At 42.3% G+C, this 24602-nt stretch overlaps 1 protein-coding gene across 33 annotated transcripts in view; it reads left to right on the forward strand.

The window, feature by feature from the left end:
- SORBS1 (sorbin and SH3 domain containing 1) overlaps positions 1-24602 on the forward strand; it is a 137664-nt gene that overhangs the window by 36965 nt on the left and 76097 nt on the right. For 32 of the 33 annotated variants that reach the window (XM_061565168.1, XM_061565164.1, XM_061565184.1 and 29 more), the window contains exons 3-7: positions 14604-14665; positions 17276-17347; positions 17830-17925; positions 19125-19232; positions 23046-23075. In XM_061565168.1, coding sequence (XP_061421152.1) covers positions 14650-14665; positions 17276-17347; positions 17830-17925; positions 19125-19232; positions 23046-23075 — 322 coding nt within the window. In that variant the 5' untranslated portion in view covers positions 14604-14649. The remainder of the gene's footprint in view (positions 1-14603; positions 14666-17275; positions 17348-17829; positions 17926-19124; positions 19233-23045; positions 23076-24602) is intronic. The other variant, XM_061565178.1, reaches the window with a different exon arrangement.

Here is a 24602-nt window from a genome sequence, read left to right on the forward strand (position 1 = left end):
CTCTGCATGTACACCTACACACACAAAGGACCACATTGTGGCACATTTGCATCACCCACCTGCATATGCACATATATTGACTCCTTCAGGAAATGGGTGCACATTTAATTCATTACACGTTGTGCACACTCCAGCTCACGTACTCGCAGGCACGTAACTTGAGTGTGAATGCATGCCAACAGCACGCATGAACGCGTGACCACTCACAATGGTGACATCACTGGTGGTGCCCAGTATCTGCTGATGTCGAGAATATGCCGTACATTTAGGTATTCTTTTTCTATTGCACCTGTTTCCCAATTTGTCATATAGTTGTACAAATGATACGTACGTAAGACCAACCAATTCTCAGGCTCTTTAGAGAATCCCAGATAATTTAGTTTGAAATTCGTTTGAAATCAAGAGTATCCATTTCATAAGGGTGTCATAGTTTATAAGGCATGCAATGCAAGAGTATTCGGGCAATATAACTGAAACTGTCCAAATAATCCCATTGCATTAGCCACAGCTGGGAAGTTGGATGCTGAAGCTTACTGTAGGTCTGGAATTACACGCCAGGCCCGCCTGCTAAGCCTATGGGTGTCGAAGTCCAGGTCCTGGCACAGAGTGCCCTCAGCCCGCAGCTTGGTTATGTCCTTTGGTGTGCTGCTTGCATAACTTTGCTTGTATCCAGAGGTCGCAATCGGGTACCCGATACCCATAGCCTACCTGATTCCCGGCTACCCGTACCCGGCCGGGTACGTGTACGGATACCCGTTTGCGACCCTGGTGCGGCCGGGTACGGGTACGGGTAAGGAAACAAACCCGTTTGCGACCTCTGCTTGTATCTCAGTTTTTGCTTTGTCATTCGTCATGGAATATGAATTAGAAATGAAGGTGTGAAGTCATGTTCAGACAAAACAGCTGAAATGTTAAGTTTTCATGCACGGACGATCGATACGATTCACGCCACCTTTTGTAAAAGGAATTTCACAAGACTCAACATTTTAGTTAAATTATTTTCATGCAATACCAAAGTAGCTGTCTTTTCAGGAATGTTACAGTATTAAGCAGCATTGTCTTATATTACACATTTTATTTGACATGGGATTTGCATAGTTTGAGTTGGAGTATATTTACTTATCTGGGATCTTGCACTTGTATATATCTCCTCCACAATGTGTTCCTCACTGTGCTATAAGTGTCATGTCATCTATTCGGATTCCTCGAAGGGCAACCCAGCTCGTTGATAGAGAACGGCCCAAGTGGCACTCTGCCCCTCATGGTGGAGGGGCAGCACTTGCCCACCCGTTCTGCCACCGAGATAAATGTTGGTCTCATGACAATAAAACCGATACACATTTTTGACTTAAAACTTTCGTGACTGCAGGAATTCATATTCTTGGTTCTTTCGGTAAAGTCACGTAGATTGAAAACTAGAAATCAAAAATGAAAGCAAAAAACCCACGACGTTTCGATCGCAACACAAGCGGTCTTCTCCGCCTGTTTAAGACCGCTTGTGTTGCGGTCGAAACGTCGTGGGATTTTTGCTTTCAGTTTTAGTTTTCTATGTACGTGACTTTACCGATATTCATTCTCAGAGATGGGATATTAGCCAAATTTAAGTGCAGAACCAAATTACTTTTTTTTTAGCTCTCTCCTCCCTATGGTTGAGAACTAAAATCGAACCAAGGATCTACGGCTGCGCCAGCTCAGATCCCTAACCTCTGAGCTTGTGATATTTGTGATGGGCATCGGTTGTAGGTTTTTATATTCGGGATAAATAGTAGATCCATTTGGTCTATCAGCTGTCATCTGGCCCATATAATGTCATTATTTTTGTGTTTCCAAAAGGCTTTGGCATTGTTTACAATTTGAAATTTGAGTAAAGATCCTAAATAGGATTATTTAACATTCAGGATTCCATAGTGGGCTGGGAAGGCTGGGTTGGAGGCATCTTGGGTATGAATGTTTACTGGTATCCAATAAATATCACGGTCCAGAATTATTTATATCCAGAGGGTGGTGTTACATGAAGGGGTACAGTGGACGTGCTTTTCTATTATTACATCCGGAAGTTTTGATTTTAGAAAGTACCGCAAGATGATCATATATATACGCACTGTATACATTAAAACCCTAAAAGCAATGTTAGCACAATGGGGTACGATGCACTCGGCTGTGAAATACAGACAAGTTAAACTGCAGAGACCCATTTAAGTGTTTCTAACACCGAGACTAACTGACCACATATCACTGCATGTTGACATGACATATTGTTAATTCTCATGGCCTATGTGCACTGTGTAATTGCACTTTCTGTCCACTTCTTCCCCATAATGGCTCTGGTGTCAGTATCGTTGAGTGGCATCTGTGCTGAGCTAATGGAATAGTTGTTTTGGAAACTGAAGGCACAGCATAACCTTGCAAAATACTGATGTATTGAAAATCTGCTTCTCCCTATTTCTAAAGTCACATACCTTGTAAAAAATGTAAAGTTGATCATCAGCCATGATCAATCCACTGCTGCATGTAGACCTCCCTGAGCTGTCACCATCTCGATCGGTTCTGTGATGTAATGATCAATCGAGCACATGCACACGAGCTTATTACATGGTTCCATCTCCACGGAGGACATCCTTTCAAGCGTGGTTGGCTCTATTGGCTGTCAACCTATTGTTAATCTTGATAACGGACCAATCATCCCTTCTTGGCACCTGTCCTACCCAAGGCCACTTACTTTTCTGAACAAACTGATATCTTTAATCAATGCATGTTCTCTAATCCTCTGTCTCAGTTTAATTCAAAGTAATCTCCTCCCCATACTTCTTTGAGCACTTTTCACTGTTCTCTTTCTTGGGCCATATCCATGTCTCTAACCAATATGTTACAGTAGGTAATATACACGACTAAGGCCTCCCATCGGTTTATATCCTGGGTAGTATGTATGTGTCTCAGGTTGCCTGGGTGTGTCTCAGGTGGCCTCTGTGTACTCCTGAGTGGTCCCTGAGAGCGTACCCTGTTTGGCCCACGTGCCACGTGCGCCACTTTAAGCACGTGTTGTGGTGCAAACTACAACGCAGAGGCAGGTGAGTTGTAGGGGGCTCACGCCAAGTTTATTACGGGCTTACGCCAGAGGTCGCAACCGGGTACCCGATACCCGTACCCTACCCAATACCCGGCTACCCGTACCCAGCCGGGTACGGGTACCCGTTTGCGACCCTGGTGCGGCCGGGTACGGGTACGGGTAGGCCGTGAGTTACTGGTGAGTAACTGTTTGTCACTCATTTCCCAACGTCTTGTCTCTTCTCACAATTCAAGTTCCTAGAATCAACCCACCCGCGCCTGCAACATGGCTTCATCCCAGAGGTCGCAATCAGGTACCCTACCCGTACCCGGCCGGGTACGAGTAGGGTACGGGTACGGCCGGGTACAGGTACGGGTACCCGTTTGCGACCCTGGTGCGGCCGGGTACGGGTACGGGTAAGGAATCAAAACCTGTTTGCGACCTCTGGCTTACGCCTAACCAGGTTACAGGCTTATGCCTAACAAGGGACGCCCAAGCTTATAACTCCCCAGGGGACAAGGTACTGCGGATCCTACCACCCCAGCTATCTGGGCTCTCCTCCCTGCACCGGCCGAGGGCTTAACCCAACTTCGGCCGATCGGGTGAAGTAGCCACCCTTTGCCTCGTGTGATGATACGCTACCCCGGGTCCCAACCTTCAACCTCTCCCGTTCCTGGCTGCCACGGCGACCCCCCTTACGTCACGTGCTTCCCCCTAAATACCCCCTTGGGACATGACGTCACTCCCCGGACGTCACTCACTACTCCTCTACACACGTATGAATTCTCATAAACGAGGCCTTGTGGCAAATTATCTCCATTTCACCCACCCACAGGATCACGCTTCATTTAATGTAAATGCCTGTTGTATAATGAGAATACTATTTTGTCAGGAACATTCCTGTAAGATATCATCAAATTAAAAACAATACAAATGTTGATCACTTTCTCTCATTGGATTCCACAAGAAAGAAAGGAATCCTGCCAGGACACTAAATGGCTGAAATGTAAATTCAACTTGGATATTTTAGCAAAATAAACTTTATTGTTGTTTCCGTTTTTCATTGTCAATGGATGAATTCACCCTCATGGACAGAAAATGCAAATTCTCATTCATGAAGGTGAAATGCATAAACATCGTTGCAGTGCAATTATCCATCTGTACAAAGAAAACAATCGCTGAATTTCTGAAAGACACGCTGATTTTCAATAGTCCTCAAAACAACCCCAGAAAATATTAAAACGTCACAGCATATGAACCTCATGGCAGGACCCCGGGGTCCCATAAGCCCCCGGCTCTCCCATAAACATATTATAATGTAAATAAAAACTTTGATCTTTTTCACCAATCGGTTTGAAGGATGGTGGCAAGTGTTGTCTTGTTAAACTATGCCTTTAAAACTGAAAACTACTTACCTGCAGTACCTATATTTAAATACACTGTCGAAAAATGTATTTACACCCTTCTGTCAATCATCGTGTTTCTCAGTGTGGATTTGTGAACACACAGTACATAAAATAGTACGCATTTTCAATGCGCTGTTCATATTGTAACAAGCGTGTATACCAATGTTACTCTACAGAGTAGTGGGTTGCGGCTCATCTTATCCGTATTGATACGAGCGGTATGTGGGGACTATGGCTTAACCGCAAAAAAACACCTGCACAGATGCATACGGACGAGAAGTATTATCAAACAGGAGGAATTAACGGTGCAACGCATCTCATCTGTTAAATATCTGCAGGTAATAGGATTGTCATCGATTGATCCTGGCTGCAGACATTGGTAGGTCACAAATAATAATGAAGATAAGAGAGCAGTTGCACTGTATCATGTGTACTGTTATGACAAATAAAGCGCTTAAGTCATGTAGGCAGTTTGAGCAGCTTTGGATAAGACTTATGACCTGCCCATACCCGAACATCGAGTGCATTTGCTTTGTTCAGCTCTTCTGCGCATTCGTCCTCGCTGAGATTGGACGACATGACAACAGAATTATCCGCGCCAGGTGGGTCGTGGCGTTTTGTGTGCGGTGGTATGGAGTCGCCAAAAATGAATTAATTAATTACGCTTTTGACTTACGTTTATTCAGGACCCCCCGGGGTCTCACCATAACGTTCATATGAAGTATCTCATGTTCCATGGCTTCTTAATGAAGGGCTTATGCTATGACTTCATGGAGCACATGCTGTCAATTTCACCCTTTAGATGTCTCACACAGCTGGATGGATGAGTTTTCATCATCCCCATGTGAAATACCAATTCTGTGGATGAGTTTTAGTGCAAATTTATGTGTGTGTGTGTGGGATAGGCTTGTTGCATTTTGCGATAGGCACCTTTTTTATAGTGCCTGCATGGCTCAGGGAGAATACACGAGTTAAAGCGCCCCTTAGCCTTTGTTGGACTGCAAGAGTAGGTATTTTCTTGGGTGTGAATCTGTCTTGCTGCCAACTCTAACAATTTCATAGCCCATGTCGGGCACAGACTTTGAAGGCTGCGTTTGTTTGCTTTTGTTATGGTCAACTCCTCCGCTAGTCATCTAAGTAGATATTTTTCCCCATCTTGGAATGTTCTAGTAATGATGGGTGTTGGTGTTGCTCATGTCAGTGGATCCGGTGTCTCGTGCGTTGTTAACCCTAACACGTTCAACCTTCAGACAGGCTTGAAACTGCTGTATATGGAAACATGAGTGATGAATTTTCCAGGGAATAGAGGTATTGGCGAGCACTCTGTAGATAATTCTTATTGTGCTAATGGTTCAAATAAGGTAAAAATAACGTGCAAAAGTAATCACTTTCATATGTTTGAGCACAATGCAATTAGGAGACGTTGAATGACATTTTGCAATGATGTACCCTCCCTGCTCTTAACTAGAACCGGAGGGCGTATCCTAAGCAAGCTTAAGGAAGTTGAAATCACAATCTTTATTTATCCTGGAGGAATCCGATGAGCTTTAAAGCTCTTTCACAGATGTTCTTGAGGGGCGGGTCAGAAAGTTACAACAACTAACTACGAGGATACATTGGAATTCTATTCGAAAATGTGAATTGATAATGAAAATAACACATACCACCACGCCTAAAGAGGCACATTTTCAATCGGTGTACATAACCTGCTTTCATAAATGGAGCACAAACGTGGACACTGTCTAAAGAAATGGAACGCACGTTGAAACACAATGAGAGGTGCATGCCTAAAATTATACTGAGAGGTAGAAAGAGAAACACATAGATGAGAGAACAAATAAAAATTAGAGACATCAACTTGTATTCTAAAGGTTAACTGCCATGAGCAGGACACATTGCTAATGGATGATGGCGGGTGATTGAGGCTAGTGAAGGAAATCAGAATGAGAATCTTTATTTATCCTGGAGAAATCCAATTAAATATGAAGCTCCTTTTCACGTTTCTAGAATCGTAGCCACGGGAGGGAAAACACTGCCAAGAGGACAGCCACCATGGATTTTAGCGTTGTAGGACCATGAGAGATGGAAATGACGCATTGAGGCCTTCATTCAGCAGTAGATAACCTGATTACGGTTAACACTTTGGAAATGGTTAAACCTATATTGGATACTGTTATTGGTTTCCCTTTAGTAAGTTGGTGGCCATTGCAGGGCCTATCTGCCTTTGTCATTCCTGCTTGTGACAAACATTGGCAGTTGCTCGCTTGAGGCTAAAGTGGCAGAGGCGTTAATCCCATACGTGGCCTTTCCACATGTAAGGTAACCACGTTTGAATGAGGCATTTTAGTTATTTTAAACATGAACTCTTCAGGACCTCCCTCTACAGACATGCATTGTATTTTTTGTAATAAATAAGAAATGAGCACACGTATTATGACAAAGACGGTTTCTATTGTGAGTTTAGAATGATGATCAAGTTCAAATGCATTGAGTAGAAGAGACTAGATGAGTCGTTATAACATGAGGCCATGAAAATGTCTTACGACCTGGTCCCTGGGTATCCTCCATACGTCAATCGAGAAGATGGGTATAAACTGAGCAATCATTGGTAGGACGTTATCAACCAGTTTAAGTCATAACTGGCTGTGATGTTCCCATCCTACCACCTTCCGATGTTAGTTGTTATTTTTGGTTCTCTGATTTTACATTAACAGGTGAAATTTCCCACACTAACACAGCCACCTTGCTCGCCAAGCTCGACATTGCCGGTCTGCGATCCCCCATTAACATGCTAATCTCTCACGTTAACATGCTAATCTCTCACATTAACATGCTAATCTCTCACGTTAACATGCTAATCTCTCACGTTAACATGCTAATATATCACGTTAACATGCTAATCTCTCACGTTAACATGCTAATCTCTCACGTTAACATGCTAATCTCTCACGTTAACATGCTAATCTCTCACGTTAGCATGCTAATCTCTCACGTTAACATGCTAATCTCTCACGTTAACATGCTAATATCTCACGTTAACATGCTAATCTCTCACATTAACATGCTAATATCTCACGTTAACATGCTAATCTCTCACGTTAACATACTAATCTCTCACGTTAACATAGCCACCTCCGCGCCCTCGTCGTGGAGGCCGCTCTACGATCTTACATTGACATGCTAATTTATCACATTAACATCACTAGCCCCGCCCACTTCGTTTATGACCCTTGGGCTACACACATTCTAAACCTTTAAAACAGTCTGCCTCGGCAGCGTTCCCCTCTTTTTTTCCTCCTGATGACGATCGCTTGTGTTGTGATCGAAACGTCGTCGTTTTTTTGTTATTTTCTTTGAACCTATCTACGTGACTTTACTGAAAGACCCAAAGAATATATCCTCCACAGTTAGGATGTATGCTCAGCAACCATGTCAAGCCAAAAACTTTGATAAGTTAACATTTCAAGCGTGCTTGAGGAAAAGCTCACTGAACCGTTTGGCATAATTTCAGTTCCATTCATATCCACTATGTTCAGCATGTGCACACATTTTATCTGTCTGCATCACATATGATGTGTTTTCTATTTCACGATTGACCTCGCATTTGATTTATCTATACACTAGCCCAAAGATGATTGCTTTTTCAAAGACTAAGCCAGACAAGTCATGCTCCCACTCGGCGATTAGAACATAAACACAAGGTTTCAATGGCAGTCTAATAAAGCATTAGGTTTAGTGAATAATCTTGCAATCATAATGTTGTGACTGCCACATACCTTTATACAGTGCTTACTATACTCATACAAGTAATATAGTACTGCATATTAAATTAGTGGTGCTATTTTAATTGCATGGTTTTTAAGTTTGAATGGAGGATAATACCTGGATTTACGAAAGGAGCCTTTAAATAAATACAGATTGTTTGATTGATAATAACAGAGGACGAAAATTGGATGTTTATTATTCTGGAGAGGTAGAATTTAACCTTCAAGAAAATCGTAAGCTGGCAGCAAAGTGTCTTCAATTGTTTTGCTGCCACGTGGAGTAAAGCTTTCTGGAGTATCTCTGTCGGATGTCTGTTGCGTGTAAGTGAATGATTGATCGTGTTTCACGCAGTTCGCGTTAACACCGTTGGACGTGCTTGATGCGGGGTGCACTGCAAATTCTGGCTTGGCTGATTTTGGTGCCGTATATAAGCCAATAATTGAAGGCAGCATGGCAAAGAAAATCACTTCCTATTTAATGGCCCGTGACTATTTTGAGGTGCAGATATTCTTCGACTTTCACATAAATGCCCAAGGCTCCAAGAGCCACGCCAGTCCACCCTAATAAGACAATAGACGAGACAAGGCACGACACTTGTGCAGGCCATACGTGACAATGATATACATTTGTTTATTCTAGCTATGTAATGCATCATTTGCCCCCCCCCCCCCTCTCGAGTTAGGGCAAAGCAGACTGATGGCATAGGTCACGCAAATGGCCTGCCTGCAACATCCGATGTGACGTTAAGCCGAGCGAGCGAACATACGCACGCGCTGTCGCATCGAGCTGTCTCACAGCGTGATTGGTGAATCGCTTGCACCGAGCTCCCTCGAGCTGTTGGGCGGCTGCAGGCTGCTCAGCCTGTGAGTGGCTGTGGTTTGTGATGGGGAGATTCTTGAAGTCGGCTAAAACGGGAGTGAGATCGGGTGCAGAAAAAAATTCCATTGGGAGGAAAAGGTGAGAGAGAAAGTGGAGGAAATTTGAGACAATTACGGGTGGCATTCTCATCGCTGTGGTGGAGACCCATGTGTTGAGCGTTGGGGTCGAAGCAGTAATTTTCCCCAAAAAGGTAACGTGTTTAAAATGCCATCTCTGAGGAATAGAAGGCAAATTTCACACCAACTTCAGATGGGAATTAGGAGTTTGTGCTCGTGCAGTAGAATGAATCTGTTGGCGTGAGTTTGATTCCAAGCTAACGTTGGCAGGCAATTTCAAATCGCCCACATGAAGTATGGTCAACAATCCTCGTGACTGGCTTGGTGTAGGGAGGTTTTCATCCAGCACTGGGTTAGCAATGAGATAAATACTAATTTAATTATGTGTAATTTTTTACAGATTCTTATGCAATGTGAATCTCCAAGGGATATTTGTTAAAAACTTTGTTGACCTTTTTTGTAGGGCTGTAGGAGGGAAACAATACTACTGAGTCTACTGGTTTGTGACGCATTCTTAGCTCGTTGTCAGTTGTATTATATTCACATCGTTGTAGAATTTTTTCTTCTGGATGTCATTGGCCATTAAAGGTTCCATTCATTTGGACGTAGCCCTGGTGTAATGGTTAGCACACTGGACTGGGAGTATGCCAAGGTTCACCGGGTCGATCTCTGGAGCGACATTTTATACCATGGGGGGGCGAGTTTCCTAATTCCCTCCACCTCCTCATCCCACACCACTTCTTTGCACCCAGTGGCGTAAATCAGAATATAAATGGATACACAACAGTTAATTGACCAGCAGCTTGTGTGTGGTGGGGTAAATTCTGGGGTATTTCCACCTCTTCTAAGACATCTGTTCAGCGTGGAAGAGTAGGCCAAATGCACTCTCGAGAGGCTCTCAGTAGCTCCCTCTTGTAGAGGTCTTTCTGCTAGCAGTGGCACGAGCAAGCGATTTCAGGGCTTCGCCTTGCCCTTGTACCTGTTATTGCTCATTGTGTTCAGAACATTGACGTTTGCTGCGGCAGTGGGCGAGTCGATACATCGTCTACCCTTTTCCTATGCACGTTGAGCATTGTGTGTGGGTGACCATATAGACGTGAATGCACGCACTCCTCTTACTTCGTGAAATGTGTCCTGCTCAAGCAAGCGGAACATCTGGCGGCAATGCTCCTGCGCATTTTTGGGGCCCAGCTTAGGGCTCAAATTGGCAGGCTCAGCTCATTCAAGCTACGTGTTGTAAGAATTCTGAAGATGGTAACAACAATTCATTCGCGATGCCGATAGAAACCTATTAATATTACCTAACTGCATGTAACTAGTTTCTTCATTTACTTGACATGGATACTCTTCCAATAATATCCAGGTAATATGGATTCAAAATGTAGCACTTTAAACACTTTATGTGGTAGCAGTTATAACCATGAGAATTAGAAACGTGCTGTATTATAGTCAAACTATGCTTGTAATGTAGAAGTCTCTGCACTTAATATGATATAAGATGTAATATAATTCAACGACTGCTTTTCTTGGAACTCAGGAGCATATATATAAGGATTTATATGGTGATGCTCCACATCACTCTCTTTAAATTTTAAAACCTATAATACATTTCTGCACCTTACATTATCCATGCCATGGGGTTGGAGTAGTAGTGCAGCGATTAGTGCGCTGCACAATGAACCCAGCAACCGAACTTTGATTCCCGGACACGGCTCTTTGGTTCCTTCGGTAAAATAAAAAAAATAAAGAATAAAAATAACTAAATTAAATCACGACGTTTCGGAGGCAACACAAGCTTCTGTCAGTAATACCATTGCTGAGCTGACCCCTCTGGGTCAGTAATCCACACTGACCAGCGTGGTGAGGTATGAACAAACAGACCACATGACCAACATGGTGAAGAGGCCTTCATCCACCAGTGGATTCACTAAAGGCTATAAACATGACGAGTTTATTATCCCCCCGTGCTTTACCCATACATGATAGCGCCACTACTACTCTGCATACCGCTTTTCCATAAAATATTTAATACATTATAAGTATTGTTATGAAAGATAATTTTAGCAATTGTAATATCATTTAAATGTTGAGCATTCTCTCATAATTAAACTATAGTAATAAAAACAAACTTTCCCGAGTCCCCAAAGGATTTAATTTAGGCTCCGTTTGGTATATTCTGAAGGGATTAACACATAACATATGTCCACCACCTCAATCATCTCTACCACATCCTTGCTTGGGCTCTCCATCATTCCCCTCTATCCGTCGGATTCCTAATTTTCCATCATCTCTTTTACTTCCAGAACTTTCGTTTTGGTCCTATGTAGCTTAGTAAAAATGTTTTTGTATCTACCAAATCTAACAGTGCATTTTTGTGCAAAAAAGGAAGCGCCGATTTAACTTGATGTGTACCTCTAGTCTAGTTTACAAATATTTTTAAAAAATTAATGGAGGATAGTTTTTTATGGCATTTGCAGATTTTGGAAATCAGTAACCCACGTGTAAACATTGGTATTCACACTGTTTACTGTTTTTTTTTTATCGGCTGAAGGCAGCCAGAAGTTTTACCACTGCAGTGGAATGTTACATTATAGTCAGTCACTTACACAGAGATTGCAAGCTCATGTTTCAAGTATGCGGCACTCGTTCTCGCATTCATTAAATACAATACAATCCTGTATTGTTGTACAGCCGTTTATTCAGCCATTGTTAGATGGAGGCCTCTCCTTTCGGTGATGGGGGTTGTGAGACCATACTTCACCACGTGGGTCAGTGCAGGTTGGTGATGCAGGGGAACCACAAACCAGTTGAGATATCACCCATCACTGATGCAAGCCATCACCAGGAATAAAACTCAGGTGGCCGGGTTCATAGTGCAGTGCGTTAACTCCCTGCACTGCAGCTCACAACACTGTAAAAGTGTTCAATTATAGAAGTAGGAAACCGGGTTCCTTCTTGAGCTTAGGAAGTCCGTGTGTCTAGACCGTGTTATATTTATCTCGCACTAAGTGATGGCTGCCAGTGGAATATTGGCACGAGCCGGGTACATTCCTTCTTAATGCAATTGAGATGAGAGTGAAGCAGAAAACCTGATGAGAGTTTCCAGTCGCTGATGCCCTCCCGTTACTCGGCATGCCATGTGAGCTCACGTGCGCAGCCTCCCCCATTGTGAAATAAGTGTGCACGATAACTATAGACCGAGGCTGTCCCAGGGTTCACTTGGCTTTGAGCTCAACGCATTCCACAGTATTAGCCGAGCTCTGCCTTGTAAATACCAATTCGTATATGTTTATAAGGAGCGGCAAAGATTAAAAGAAAATTGGCAACTGGCAAAGTAACCTTCTGCATAGTAATGTGAGTAGGTATTTTGTGTGCCTTTGTATGTGTGCGAGGTGCCATAGTTGGGCTGCTTGTTAATAATAGTGGCCTGAGGTTGGAGAGAGGGGGGGAACTCTGTAGACAGTGATGTATGTGTCACGTTGATGAGAAGTAGCGGAGAGAATACCCGAGGTAACTTCATCTTGAGCAATTTTTCGTTTGAACACTGTGTGCTTCCCTTCGTCACCATCAGCTATTGTCAATCCACTGCTGGATGAAAGCCTCCCCAGGTCCTCGCCACTTCTCACGTTGCTCTCATGTAAGAATCCATCCGGCACACGGGCCGATATCATCACGGCATTTGCTCATCGACGTACTCTCGGCCACGTTCCTTGAAAAACGAATGTTGGCACAAGGTTCTGTGTTTGTATTGACAAATAAAATTATGGGAATAGGAAGTTATTTGTACGATACTGGAGTAAATTGCTGTGGTTTTCACACCTGATGATGATTGCTTGTGTTGCAATCGAAACGTCGTGAGAATTTTAGTGTTGAATTATTTTATTATTTCCCTTCTACGTGACTTTACCGCAAGAACCAAGAATATGATACTGGAGTAGTTCACTTTTTGCACCTCTTGCAGGTGTGTTCACATGGTGCTGTGAATTGATAAACATACGACTTTGACATGTTGGTTATTTAGAGACGATGATTTGGCTGATGAATTACATTTTTTACGAGTGCATGTAAAGCAAAGTTTTATCTTGGACGCAGTCGATACAAACCGTGGCATGAGCCCCACGTTCAACGATCTATCCAGACAGTGCATCGTGTCAGTGAGCATGTAGCAGGTTATATCACCCTTGTGGATTGCAGAAATGTGGCTCAGTAACACGAGGGTACACACATTTGGGACATGTTAAAGGATGCAAACAACAGTATGGTACAATACATATTTTACAGAGAGCCCAGTCTGCTAATTAATGTGTCAAAACTAATAAATGTAACTACGGAACCATACTTTGTCAAGTATACATTTGTAATGAAGTATTCATTTTTTCGCATAATTAACTGTGAATATGCATGCATAATATATGCCCGCTGCTTCTAGTTAATATTTCATTCAATTAAAGTTCAGCGTGCTAGTGTGAGTTGCGTTGCGTCTATTTAATGGGGTGTCGATATGAACAGTTAATGCGGGCACATTTTACTGCAGCGTCTGTGCGCACTACACTTCATACACTTTCCTGGCATCTGCTTGAGTAACTTCAAGTGTCGTGTTGCAAGATATATTTATCCGTGTTTCCTCAAGTGTCTCGCCTGGTAGTAACTGTCATTTCTGTCAAGTTTGTACTTTGGCTAATGGATCTCAGCCTATATACTGTGTGATGGGGTGCCATGTTGGCGAGATGTTAACTCCCTCACCTGGTACGCAGGAGGTCGTGGGTTTGATCCCGACCCTGACACCTATATATTTGGAGTTTGCATGTTCTCCCCTTGATCGCGTGCATTTTTCTCCGTGTTTTTACCTCCACATTTAGAATCAACATGTGTTTAGAGTTTTTGACTGCTACGCATTTCCACATTCCACTTCGTTGAGCTATCATTTGTGGCCAGGTCGCTTCTGAAAAAGAGCGAAATAGCTCAGTAGGCCTGGTTAAAAAAAAATCGTAAAGATAAAGGTGCAGCCCTGCGATTACTTGATAATGCCACTGCTGGCCTAAGAACCTTCACTCGAGGAAGATTTAGAAAGCTCCCTCTAGAGGGTGTTCACCCGGCTCTTCCACATTCGCAAGACGTCTGGGAAGAAATGTGAATACCCACACTTTACCCCACCACACATGACCTGCCGATCAACCAATTGTACTCAATTATGCTGCTGGGTGGACACAGGTGGGGGAACTTTAGAAATGTGCCCATTGTTGGCATCCTGTGAACTTGCAATGCAGAGGGCACCGGGTCGATCGAGCATCCGAGTAAGGCAATTGAAACAATGATTTCAATCGGAGTGCCTAATTGCTTGGTATGCGTGCGCTTACAAATTAGTCTTTGTGGTATTAAGTGATGGTAATTGCCATTGATGATATCAGTAAATGGCCTGAAGGTGACATGCCATCTTCTCTAACCTTGCAGTGACACCTGTGCTGTGGTCGGAACACGGAACAAGAGAACACTCACTATGAGCTCACAAGCTGGTAAGTCATTTGATGAACAGCCTAAGCTGCACCCACGAAGTCAATTCTACGAAGTGGCCACTACACAACAGTCTGCGGTGCTGAAACACAAATCACGGTTTGAAATCAGCAGGGGGAAACCTAAGGAAGTAAACGGTAACATTTCTCCTCTTGGCATCTGCTCAGGGTCACCCGTTGGGTTGGTAGAAACGTTGTACGTGCCGTCCTAATGAATGGTAGGAACACATTAATTGCATTATTGCTGCCACATGCAGAGTAGTTCCCAGAGAATCGTTCTTTAATGAATGGCTGTGCTGTTTAACGGGGCAATTCAGTAGCTGCTGTCACTGGCCATTGCGAACACATTGGAGCATATGACTCGCAAGCCTCTGGAATGGCAAACTCTCAAACTACTGTGTAATGTTATTTTCTTTTTTAGCAATCGGCAATAAAGTAGGATTGCGGTAAATTAAGTAGAGCTTATTTAGCTGTTTGAATATAAAAGTAGTAGTAATTTCATTTTATATCGTGTCATTCATGCACTTATATTCCACAACGCTGCACATCAATTATCCAGTTCCATACACGTATAATTAATATAAAAACAAAACCCCACTACTTAGCAAATACAAAACTGAATACATAAATTACGAGAGAAAAAACCACGTCACAAAAAAGTCATGAGCATGCCAATGTCTTCCAAAAGGTAATCAGTATAAGCATGGTAGATATTGTGAGTTATGTATTTTATGTATGACTCATATTTGTGAATCTCAATACCAAATCTCTACAAGACAGAACTTTATGTATAATGATTGCGTTTGTTATTAATGTACAACCAACGTCTGTGGCCATAGTGTTAGCCTCAAAGATTCTGCAATGTGCTTCATAAGCGTGGGACTTTATGTGCCTGCATCATCATCGTCAGCCTTGGTCAATCCACTGCTGAATGATGTAATAATCCACACAGCAGCTGCACGCAAACTCCGTTCATTGCTCCATCTCATTGGTGGCCGTCTCTGATGCGTTCCATTACTTGGCTGGCACTCCATCATTATTCTTGACTGTCAGCCATAAATCCTTTTCATGATGCATCCCTGACCATGCCCACTTACGTTTCATAACTAGCGTCTGAAAAATCATAATGTCTCTTCCTGCACACTTGTTTTGGTGAAGAGCCTCTGTGCCGAGTTAAGCAGGATTTAATTTGGCCATTCCACCTATCGGTGGATTATGGAAGTAATAATCATAAAGTAAATGCATGTGGTGTTTTGACATTTCTGTACCGTATACAAGTAACTTAAAAAAATGTCCAACAGTCTGAATTGTATATTTCAGTAATGTTTACTTGCAAACAACCAAGATTATTGTAATCTAAAGTGGACCAGAACACTTAATTTTGTATTCTGTTTGGAGTACTTCACTGTGACGTGGAAGTTACATTTTGACATTCTTGAAATGCTGCTCACTAGAAAAAGAAACTCGAAAGGAATTATGTTTCCTGAATGTCCCAATTGTGTCTAGCCACTGAGCTGATTGCAGCGTTTGAGTCCTCTACCAGTAACCAGTGAAATATTCAATCCCTTCTGTATTAATGCATGACCAGCGAGGCCTTTCCTCGGGCTATGCTACAACATTATGGGAACTCTTTCAATGTGATTTATGTGCTCCAACGTCATTGGAACAAACTAGCTGAATAAATGAATAACTAATTAAGCACCATGAATACTAATATAACTGGCAAACCCCTTTCTCAATTAAATTAACAAGCAATTGGCTGCATTGCAGTCATTGCTGTGATGGGTACAAATATAAAACATTAAACTTGATATATATTAAAATGAATTGTGATTAAAGTTATGTTTGACTCATAATTAAAGCAATAATGTTCAGTCCTCTGTCAATCCACTGCTGTATGAAGGCCTTACTGTATAATATTGGTTGTGGGGTTGTTTTGACCATACTTCACTACGCTAGTCAGTGTGGATTGGTGAGGGGGTGGTGGATGCAGGAGATATTACTCGCCACTGATGTTAGCCATGGCTGGAGATTGAACTCACTGCTCAAACTCATATTTGACTGGAGTACTGTAAATGGTAAACTAGATTGTGATCGTTTAGCTTTGCATTAATGCATTGTGTAGATAATTATTACAAATGCATTGGCTACTGAAATATGTTTATGATCATGATGAGAGATGAACAACGCACATCTGTGGTATCAGCATATTTGACTCAACGAATGGACATTGTTCACCTCATTCATGATATAGAACGAATGTGAACTCTGTCCAGCATTGATAATTACTTATTAAATTAAAATGCAAAAAAAAAATCTCATTCATTTCTTGCAGAGTGCATGGCTTTTACTTGTATGCTCTTGATGATTATGTTCATTGTTATATATATATATTTTTTAGGAATGGCTTTTGCATCACCAGTGAATAACTGAAGGTTAAGTTGGCATTTGAAGTCTCTTTTAGCTACAACAGAAGAGACTTGGTGATAAATTAAGAAAAGCTCTAGCCGATCATTCATTAAATCTCTCAAATCATCGTGTTGGGGTATTACTCAAAATATCTGTGCGCCGTTTTTGAAAATGTAAAAGTCCTATATTGTTGACTTTTTTTAGCACAACACATCTCTGTCAACCACAATACATTGGAGGAGTTGAAAGAAAATGGAAAACCATCCGTGGAGGAAGGTATGACGTTCCCACAGGCAGACAAAAGCACTCTCGCAATTGACACGAGGGCCCCCTTTGACACAGTCTCGCCCGCGTGGAAGCTTTGCAGACTCATTCCAAAAACATATTCCACATCTTTAAGTTTGACCTGATAATTGTACTTTGTAATCGGTCGGGTTTGTTGCATCTATGTGTGTTTAATTATAAAATATCACCGCACATTTGACAATTAAATAACGTTACCTGCAGTAGATTCTTGTTATTTTCCCATTAGCTATGGATCCACGTGAGCTGTGTACATTTCTCGCTTCTCTGCGCTCCTCGCGGGGGGGCGTGTGCTGATGCTCTTGCTGCTCTTTGGCCCTCGCTCTGCGGCGCTGCTCTTGTGGTCGTGGTGCTGCTGCTGTGGCTTCCTGCGGGGACGTTCCCCCAGCGTGGAGCGCGCATGCCTCCGCACGGTCGTTGCACGCCCGCATGCGCCTCGTGTTTTGTGTCCTCAGACTCCGCACGGACCTCTCGCAGACGTGTTATTTCCACCGTCACTATTTCTCACATGAAGAAAGCGCAGAGCTCTCCTGACATTCCGTGGTTAACAGGTATCAGGGTTCGATTTCAGCTCAACACTGTACGATGTACCTAGCGCTAGCGTTTTTTTATTTGAGTCGCCACTCTCGTTTTGTGTCTGCTTAACAGGTGATTGCCAGTTTGGGGAGCGTTGCGCAACATTTAATGACATTTTCAGGGTGTCCTTTAATGCAAGAGTTTGTCAATATCCAGATAAACAAATTTTACATTTCTTTGTAAAGTTTAAATTTGATTATGGGTTTCAACTCCATCCTTATGTGTCAGGAAATATTGATCGACCAAACATAAATCTCCCGATGCGTTTTCCCTCTGGTACACAGACTGGGTACAGCAATTGATTGATTCTGTGTACACGCCGACCAATGTAGGCTCCCTGTTGTGACATCCGAAGATCTTGGCAGTAGAGAATACCAACTTAAAGGCAGCCTTATAAATGCATCGGTGGGACTTTAGACAGAATGTTGGCAATAACAATGTACTGGACGTAATATTGTATTTCTTAGATAAAAAAATGCAGTTTTACGTGACCAAATGTTTAACACAATGCATTTGTAATGTGTTGTCTACGTGAATTGGTATAGTACTATTTCTGCAGTCGTTTTGAATAGATTACTTGTTACTTTCACATTTCGTAGTTAATTTTAGCAACAGATTGTTTGAGCTCTTTAAATTTCCCAAAATCTATTTTATTTCGATAACTTCCAACCAAAATAAAATATTTCATACCACTGTGATGTGTTTGGTGCAGTGGTACATGGTTTATTATGCTTATAGTGGAAACACGATCAAGTGAAACCAACCGGATGGTTTGAGAATAAAAAAAACTGTAGGCTAGATGGCCACCAATGTGTTGTACTGTACCATTGACATACGCATATTAACGATAGACCTTTCAATCCCCGTTGTTTTTAATGCAATATGCTTATAGCAAATGTGCAGTATATGAAGCACTAATGCAAATCTCTTGCTTGTGCTTTTAGGATGCTGCTGTCAATGCTAAAACAAAGCATTGTTTCTCGATGTTTTGCATGACTTATTTTTCCCAGTTTATGGCTGTGCGAGGAATCCATATGTTCTGCAACCGGTCTCCTTGCCCTCCTTCTGCATGCTTGGTGTGCTGCTGTCTCCTCCCTCTCTCTCCCCGTTGCTCTCTCTCTCTCGTTTGCTCTGCCATTCTCTGTCTTTGGCGTGCCGCCGGGGTTGCATGCAGAAACAGACGCTTCCAGATTTAGCACAGGAAGGGGCTCGGTTTTGCTTGCCTGTTCGACCCGGGCTCATCACACCAAACACAGCACTGCCCACATATACACCGCCGCCGGTAAGTTGCCACGTCATCGTGCCCTTTCACGTATCCAGGATTTCCTGTGTTCGAAAAAAGAAGGGCAGAATCATTATTTTTTCGGACGAGTTTGCATCGTCATACAAATGCTATTTGCCTCCATTGGGTTTGTTATTGATGCATTATGCTACTGCGCAGGTCTTTCGTGGCTGTGTTGTATGGCACTCCGGAGTGTTTTTGTGGGTTGTAATACGCATTGTTTGGGTATCACATCTGACATTCGTTCCACGTGCCGGGAGCTTCGTCAGAAATGTAATTAGATGAGAAGCTCCGAGTACCTGGAACAAAATTTCAGACATCCCCAATAACATGTGATATCAACTGAAAACACATCGGAGGGATTTTAATGCAGTAATATTGTCAATAATAATCTTGTTTTAGATGGAGACATTCTCACTTTTTTGACTGTTATTGCGCAACAAAATGTTGGTGGAGATAGAATGCCTCCATTATTAAGTAACCCACCAGCTTGTAGATTTTAAGAATGCATGTGTATTCAACTACACATTAAATAAGTAACATAATCACGAAACAATGTGAGGGAAAAAAAGTAACTGGACACTGCTGCAGCTGATGGTAATGTTTTTTTTATGTTTTCTTGCACAGGAATTTGAGATGCATGTGTTATCTATACAATAATGGGATTAATCCGTAAATGGATCTGCTGATATTATCATGAGACCATCTGTTAGCATTCAGCCTGTGTAAACAGACTGTCTTGGAGGCAGTCTGATGAAAGGAAATACTATTAAGCTAAGTAGACCTCCAATTTGAAAAACAATGCTAATGAGGTGGATCAATTGGGCATGTTTTAAGTCTCAAACTTCATGTGGTTCATTCGGGCATTACTTGCTGATTATACCGCAAGAGTGTCGAGTCCGAGTTTGGAGGCCTGATGAAAACATCTGTCGTGGGCGTCGAGTAAAGAGAAGGCCCAAACAAGTGCCACACAATGGAGGCAACCACGTGAACGTTATCGTCTTGCCAGTGAACTTCATCGGGGCGTCACACGGTAGAAGCGGCTATCTCCGACGCCAATGGACAATTAAGAATAGTTCACAGTGGGATTTCTGTCTCCAATCTCAAACCATGGAGTACACAGTCCGGCATTGCCCACTTTGCACAATTCGCTGACAGCAGTTCAGATGTTCACCAGACTAGTCCTGAAGCCCCATCATTCGCCAACCTGTACATATATTTTCATGAAATGCATTAGCCTTTAATTTCACCTGTTATGACCATATAGTAAACCACTGTAGTCTGCGCTCTTTCAACGTATGAACGGCAAAACTACATGAACACTCTCCTGAAGCCCTCTCGTGGCTAGCTGATCTTGATATTGGCTTTAGCTCCTGAACATATTGCCATACTCATGAATTAGAATAGAATGTATTAAATCAATTTGTTACAATGGTTAAGTGTGAAGGGAAGTGGTTAGACTGATCGCCTACATGCGTCCAATACATTTTCTCATTATGCAGTCACTTTCCCTGCCATCCTACCACGGCTGCAACCAGCAATTGTGAATGTGTTGATTGTCACGTCCACTGATTTGACTGTTGACAACACTGGCAACAAGCAGCGACTATGTGAATAGGCTAATCCTCTGCTGAAATTAAACTTAACGCTAATTTCAGTGTGTCAAAAACTAACTTTTTTTACGTGTGTTTTTCAAAGAATTCCGATTGTGCTATTGGCATCGCGTCATGAGACTGAGGAAGCCATTCATAAATCTCGCCAAGCTGTGTGCCCCGCGTGTCTGAGAATGGATGCAGAAGAGATTTTTTCCCAGGGATCTCTCCTTCAAAATCTTCCCAATTGGCAAAATGCCATCCTACATATGCGCATGGCTGTGTAGACAGCCTTTCCGGTGCAGGAATAAGGAGAAGTAGTAATTTACTTATTAGAGCAGTGGTAACCTGATTACAATTACCTTACAAAGAGATATTTCCTTTGACCCGTCGTAGCATTCGCCATTCATGAAGGGGCACTTGCTCCGATTGGATATGCAAATTAGGGAGTGCTTATGCAAATGGTTTTGTTAGAGGATTTTATTTTAAATTTAAACATAGATTTTTTAAAAATATGCTCCAATAGCATTGCTGTTGTATTTATTAATGTACACTGTTAAAACATTTTTGTAAGTTTATAAAACAAAATATTCTTGTAATTTGATGCTAAGAATTAAAAATGGCATTTTTATTAAAAAGTTTGGTCCACCATTATCATGTGATTTAAAACAAGGATTATACAGTTTTTTTCTTATCCAATACTATTTATGCATTCCTTAACCACGGGATTATGAAACTATGACACATGAATGAATGAAACAACAGGCTGAATGCAGTTCACGTAAAGGACATCTACACTGTATTCTTATTTTATATAGCATAATAATTATTCTGCTGTTATGCCTTTACAAAAGTAACTAACATGTTGAATATGCTTATATCTTTGCTTTTAATATTTTCAACCTTTCATGTCCATAGAAGCAACATGAAAATTAGATGTTTTACTCTTAACTTATGATTGTAATATACATTGTATTATTGATGGGAGTTAAAATATTTGATAGCCTATATAAAATTACAAACCTCCATAAATGCAGCGTTAATTTTGGTATTGCTAACGCACAGTCACTGTGAGTAATATTCTTGGAATTGGTGATTGCTTAAGTGTCTAGAGAAGGAAACATTTCAATTGGTACATATAAGCTGCTGTGACAAATGGATCAGAAATATGGACGCTGCAAAGTAAAATAGCGAAGGAAAAAAAAATCTGAAATGCATGCAAAGACGCATATTGTGAATTATACTGAGAGACACAGACAGGTGGATAAGAAAACAAATATGACTCTGAAAAGTAAGTGGGTTTGGACAGGGCACACAGATTGCTATAAATGTTGATGGCCGATGGACGCTACTGGTGATAGAGTAGCAGGCCAGGGAGGTGTTGCAGCCAAGAGGATGACCAGATAGGGAGCGACGATGATAAAGGGGAGGCCTTCATCCAGGTGTGGATAGAACATGGCGAATGATGACGATGATGAATTGTGCTTAACTCATAGTAATCTCGAAAGAGGCAGTTGCTTTTGATTTATGTTCAGTCTTATTTAATCATGCATTGCAAGCTTTATTTAGGTGGAAAGGGTAATCTTTTTCGGACAAAAACTGGAGATGACATCAACATCGTGGCATTATTGGTTCTCGTTGGTGTCAGGGAATGGTTTCAGAGAACAATGCCGGATCATTCATATTATTTATATTTCCGTGATTGGAGTCGGATTTGGGAGAGAACAGGTAAACTGGGCATTATGGGTATCCGGGTGACTCGAACTGTCGGTTAGCCTGTGATTCCAAGGTTAATTTGTTCTTATGCATAAATCCTTCCCAGTGGAATTTCTGTGGTGTCCACGATATAAAATATGTTCGCCCCTACTGGGACCATAAATCTTGCTTTCACGTTATTGTATGTATTAATAAAAAAATGATCCAATAACATTTTGTATCAAAATAAGCAAATGTGTTTTGTTATCAAGGGTGACTCTGATATTCCTCTTGTCAAGGACATAATTGCGACGTACAAGTTTGCGCTACATATGAGGTTAACACAATGCGCAAGTAAATGGAGTAACATGTTGTGGACAACATTGTATGAGAAATATAGTGGAAATTTGATGCGTGATGTATTGCTGTGCACGTGTTAAATTATCAACAATTTATATTTTAAAGATGTATTCGCCTCTTGTTTAGAAGTGTAACTAAACATCAAAATGTGTTTGTATATTCACAGCTGGTGCAGATGATCATATAGAACATGAAGGTAATAAACACATTACATTCACCACCACTGCCGCTTATCCCTTAAGCATTTAAACCATCCCTTGACAGACTTTAATCCTTGGCAGTGGACAGATTTTTTCCTAAAGAGTACAATACCCACTTATACACGAAACTGCATGTGGATGCATCATTGCTTGCCGCAGTAAATACTTGTGCCCGTTTACATATTTCCAAACATTTTCTGATTCACTTCCAACTGCGGTGTTTACAATGTGTTCGTGAGCGTTACCCCTGTTTCCATTGTGGCAGTACTGTAGCAAATGTATCGTGGCCTCCACCATCAGTGCTCTCCTTGGCTCAGCCCGCAGGGGAGATGCCGTGCATCTCACCCCTGAACGGAATAGAACATTCCAGAGTAGATGTCCCACACCTGTGCCTGCACATTAGCCACTGTGTCGTTATGCACAGGTGGGACGTTTGCTGTGGAATGTAGTATTTTGTGTGGGGATCCAAAACCGTCTATGCTCATAAACATTTACGAAAATATAAATATTTGCTGAAAGGTTCAGTAGGTGACACCACTGGCGGAGCGGGGGAGGGGGGTGGGGTGGCACGTGCCCCCCCAATGATCCGATCGAAATCCCTAATTTCGATCGGATCATTGGGGTTTATTAGTAATAAATCGGCATTTTGCGACCCTCACTGCCACTGTGCAGGATATTTTTATGTGCCAGGGACTCTATGAGATGATAGGACAATAGTCTGAGTCCATAATTTGAAATAAGTAACGGCAAAGCAGTTATAAGTGACTCAGAATTGTGCGCAGTTGCGTATACAGTACACGACTTCCTTGAAGGCATTGATCTTCAGCGAGCGTGATGCCGATCGCACAACGCGGTTCGAATTCGACCCACACGTGTCGAATAAAAAGCAAGGGACAAGTCCTTACTTACTAACAACTCCTATCTTTTTTCATTGCTGGAGGGCTTGCCCCCCCCCTACCTGAAAATCCTGGCTCCGCCATTGGGTGACACGTGTGTGGTGTGTGTATCAAGGTAGTGTAGTTAGCACACCACACTGATTCCAGTGGCTCGGGTTGTCATCTCCTGGCTTGTGCATCAGTTGCAACTGGTGTTTGAACCTGGCCCAAGGCTCGGTTCAAACACCAGTTGCCACTGTATGTTATGGTTACTTGGTACAATACGTTATTGTTAACGCAGAGAATAGAAATTGTGGTCAGGCTGGCTTCATCGCCCACCTTGTGCTGTCATGTCCCTGTAAAGGCACTCACTTATAGCACTGACTCCAACAGTTGTGTGTTGTTTATGCATGTGTGTATGTATGTGTACATGCCTGGGAAGCGGTAGTGTAGTGGTTAGCGCGCTGCGCTATGAACCTGGCGACCCGGGTTCGATTCCCGCTCACGGCCAACACCAGTGACGATTATCTGAACCGGTCCTGGGCCTCCCCTAGGTCGACTCAGCCTGAAATTAGTACCTGGTGCGGTGTGTAAACATCGCCACTGGGGAGACGAAGGCGATTGGACGTGGTGCTGGCCACCCACCCC

Source organism: Lethenteron reissneri, chromosome 34 (assembly GCF_015708825.2).
Source record: "Lethenteron reissneri isolate LAM-NWPU_2019-01 chromosome 34, ASM1570882v1, whole genome shotgun sequence".
Classification (NCBI taxonomy): Eukaryota; Metazoa; Chordata; class Hyperoartia; order Petromyzontiformes; family Petromyzontidae; genus Lethenteron; species Lethenteron reissneri.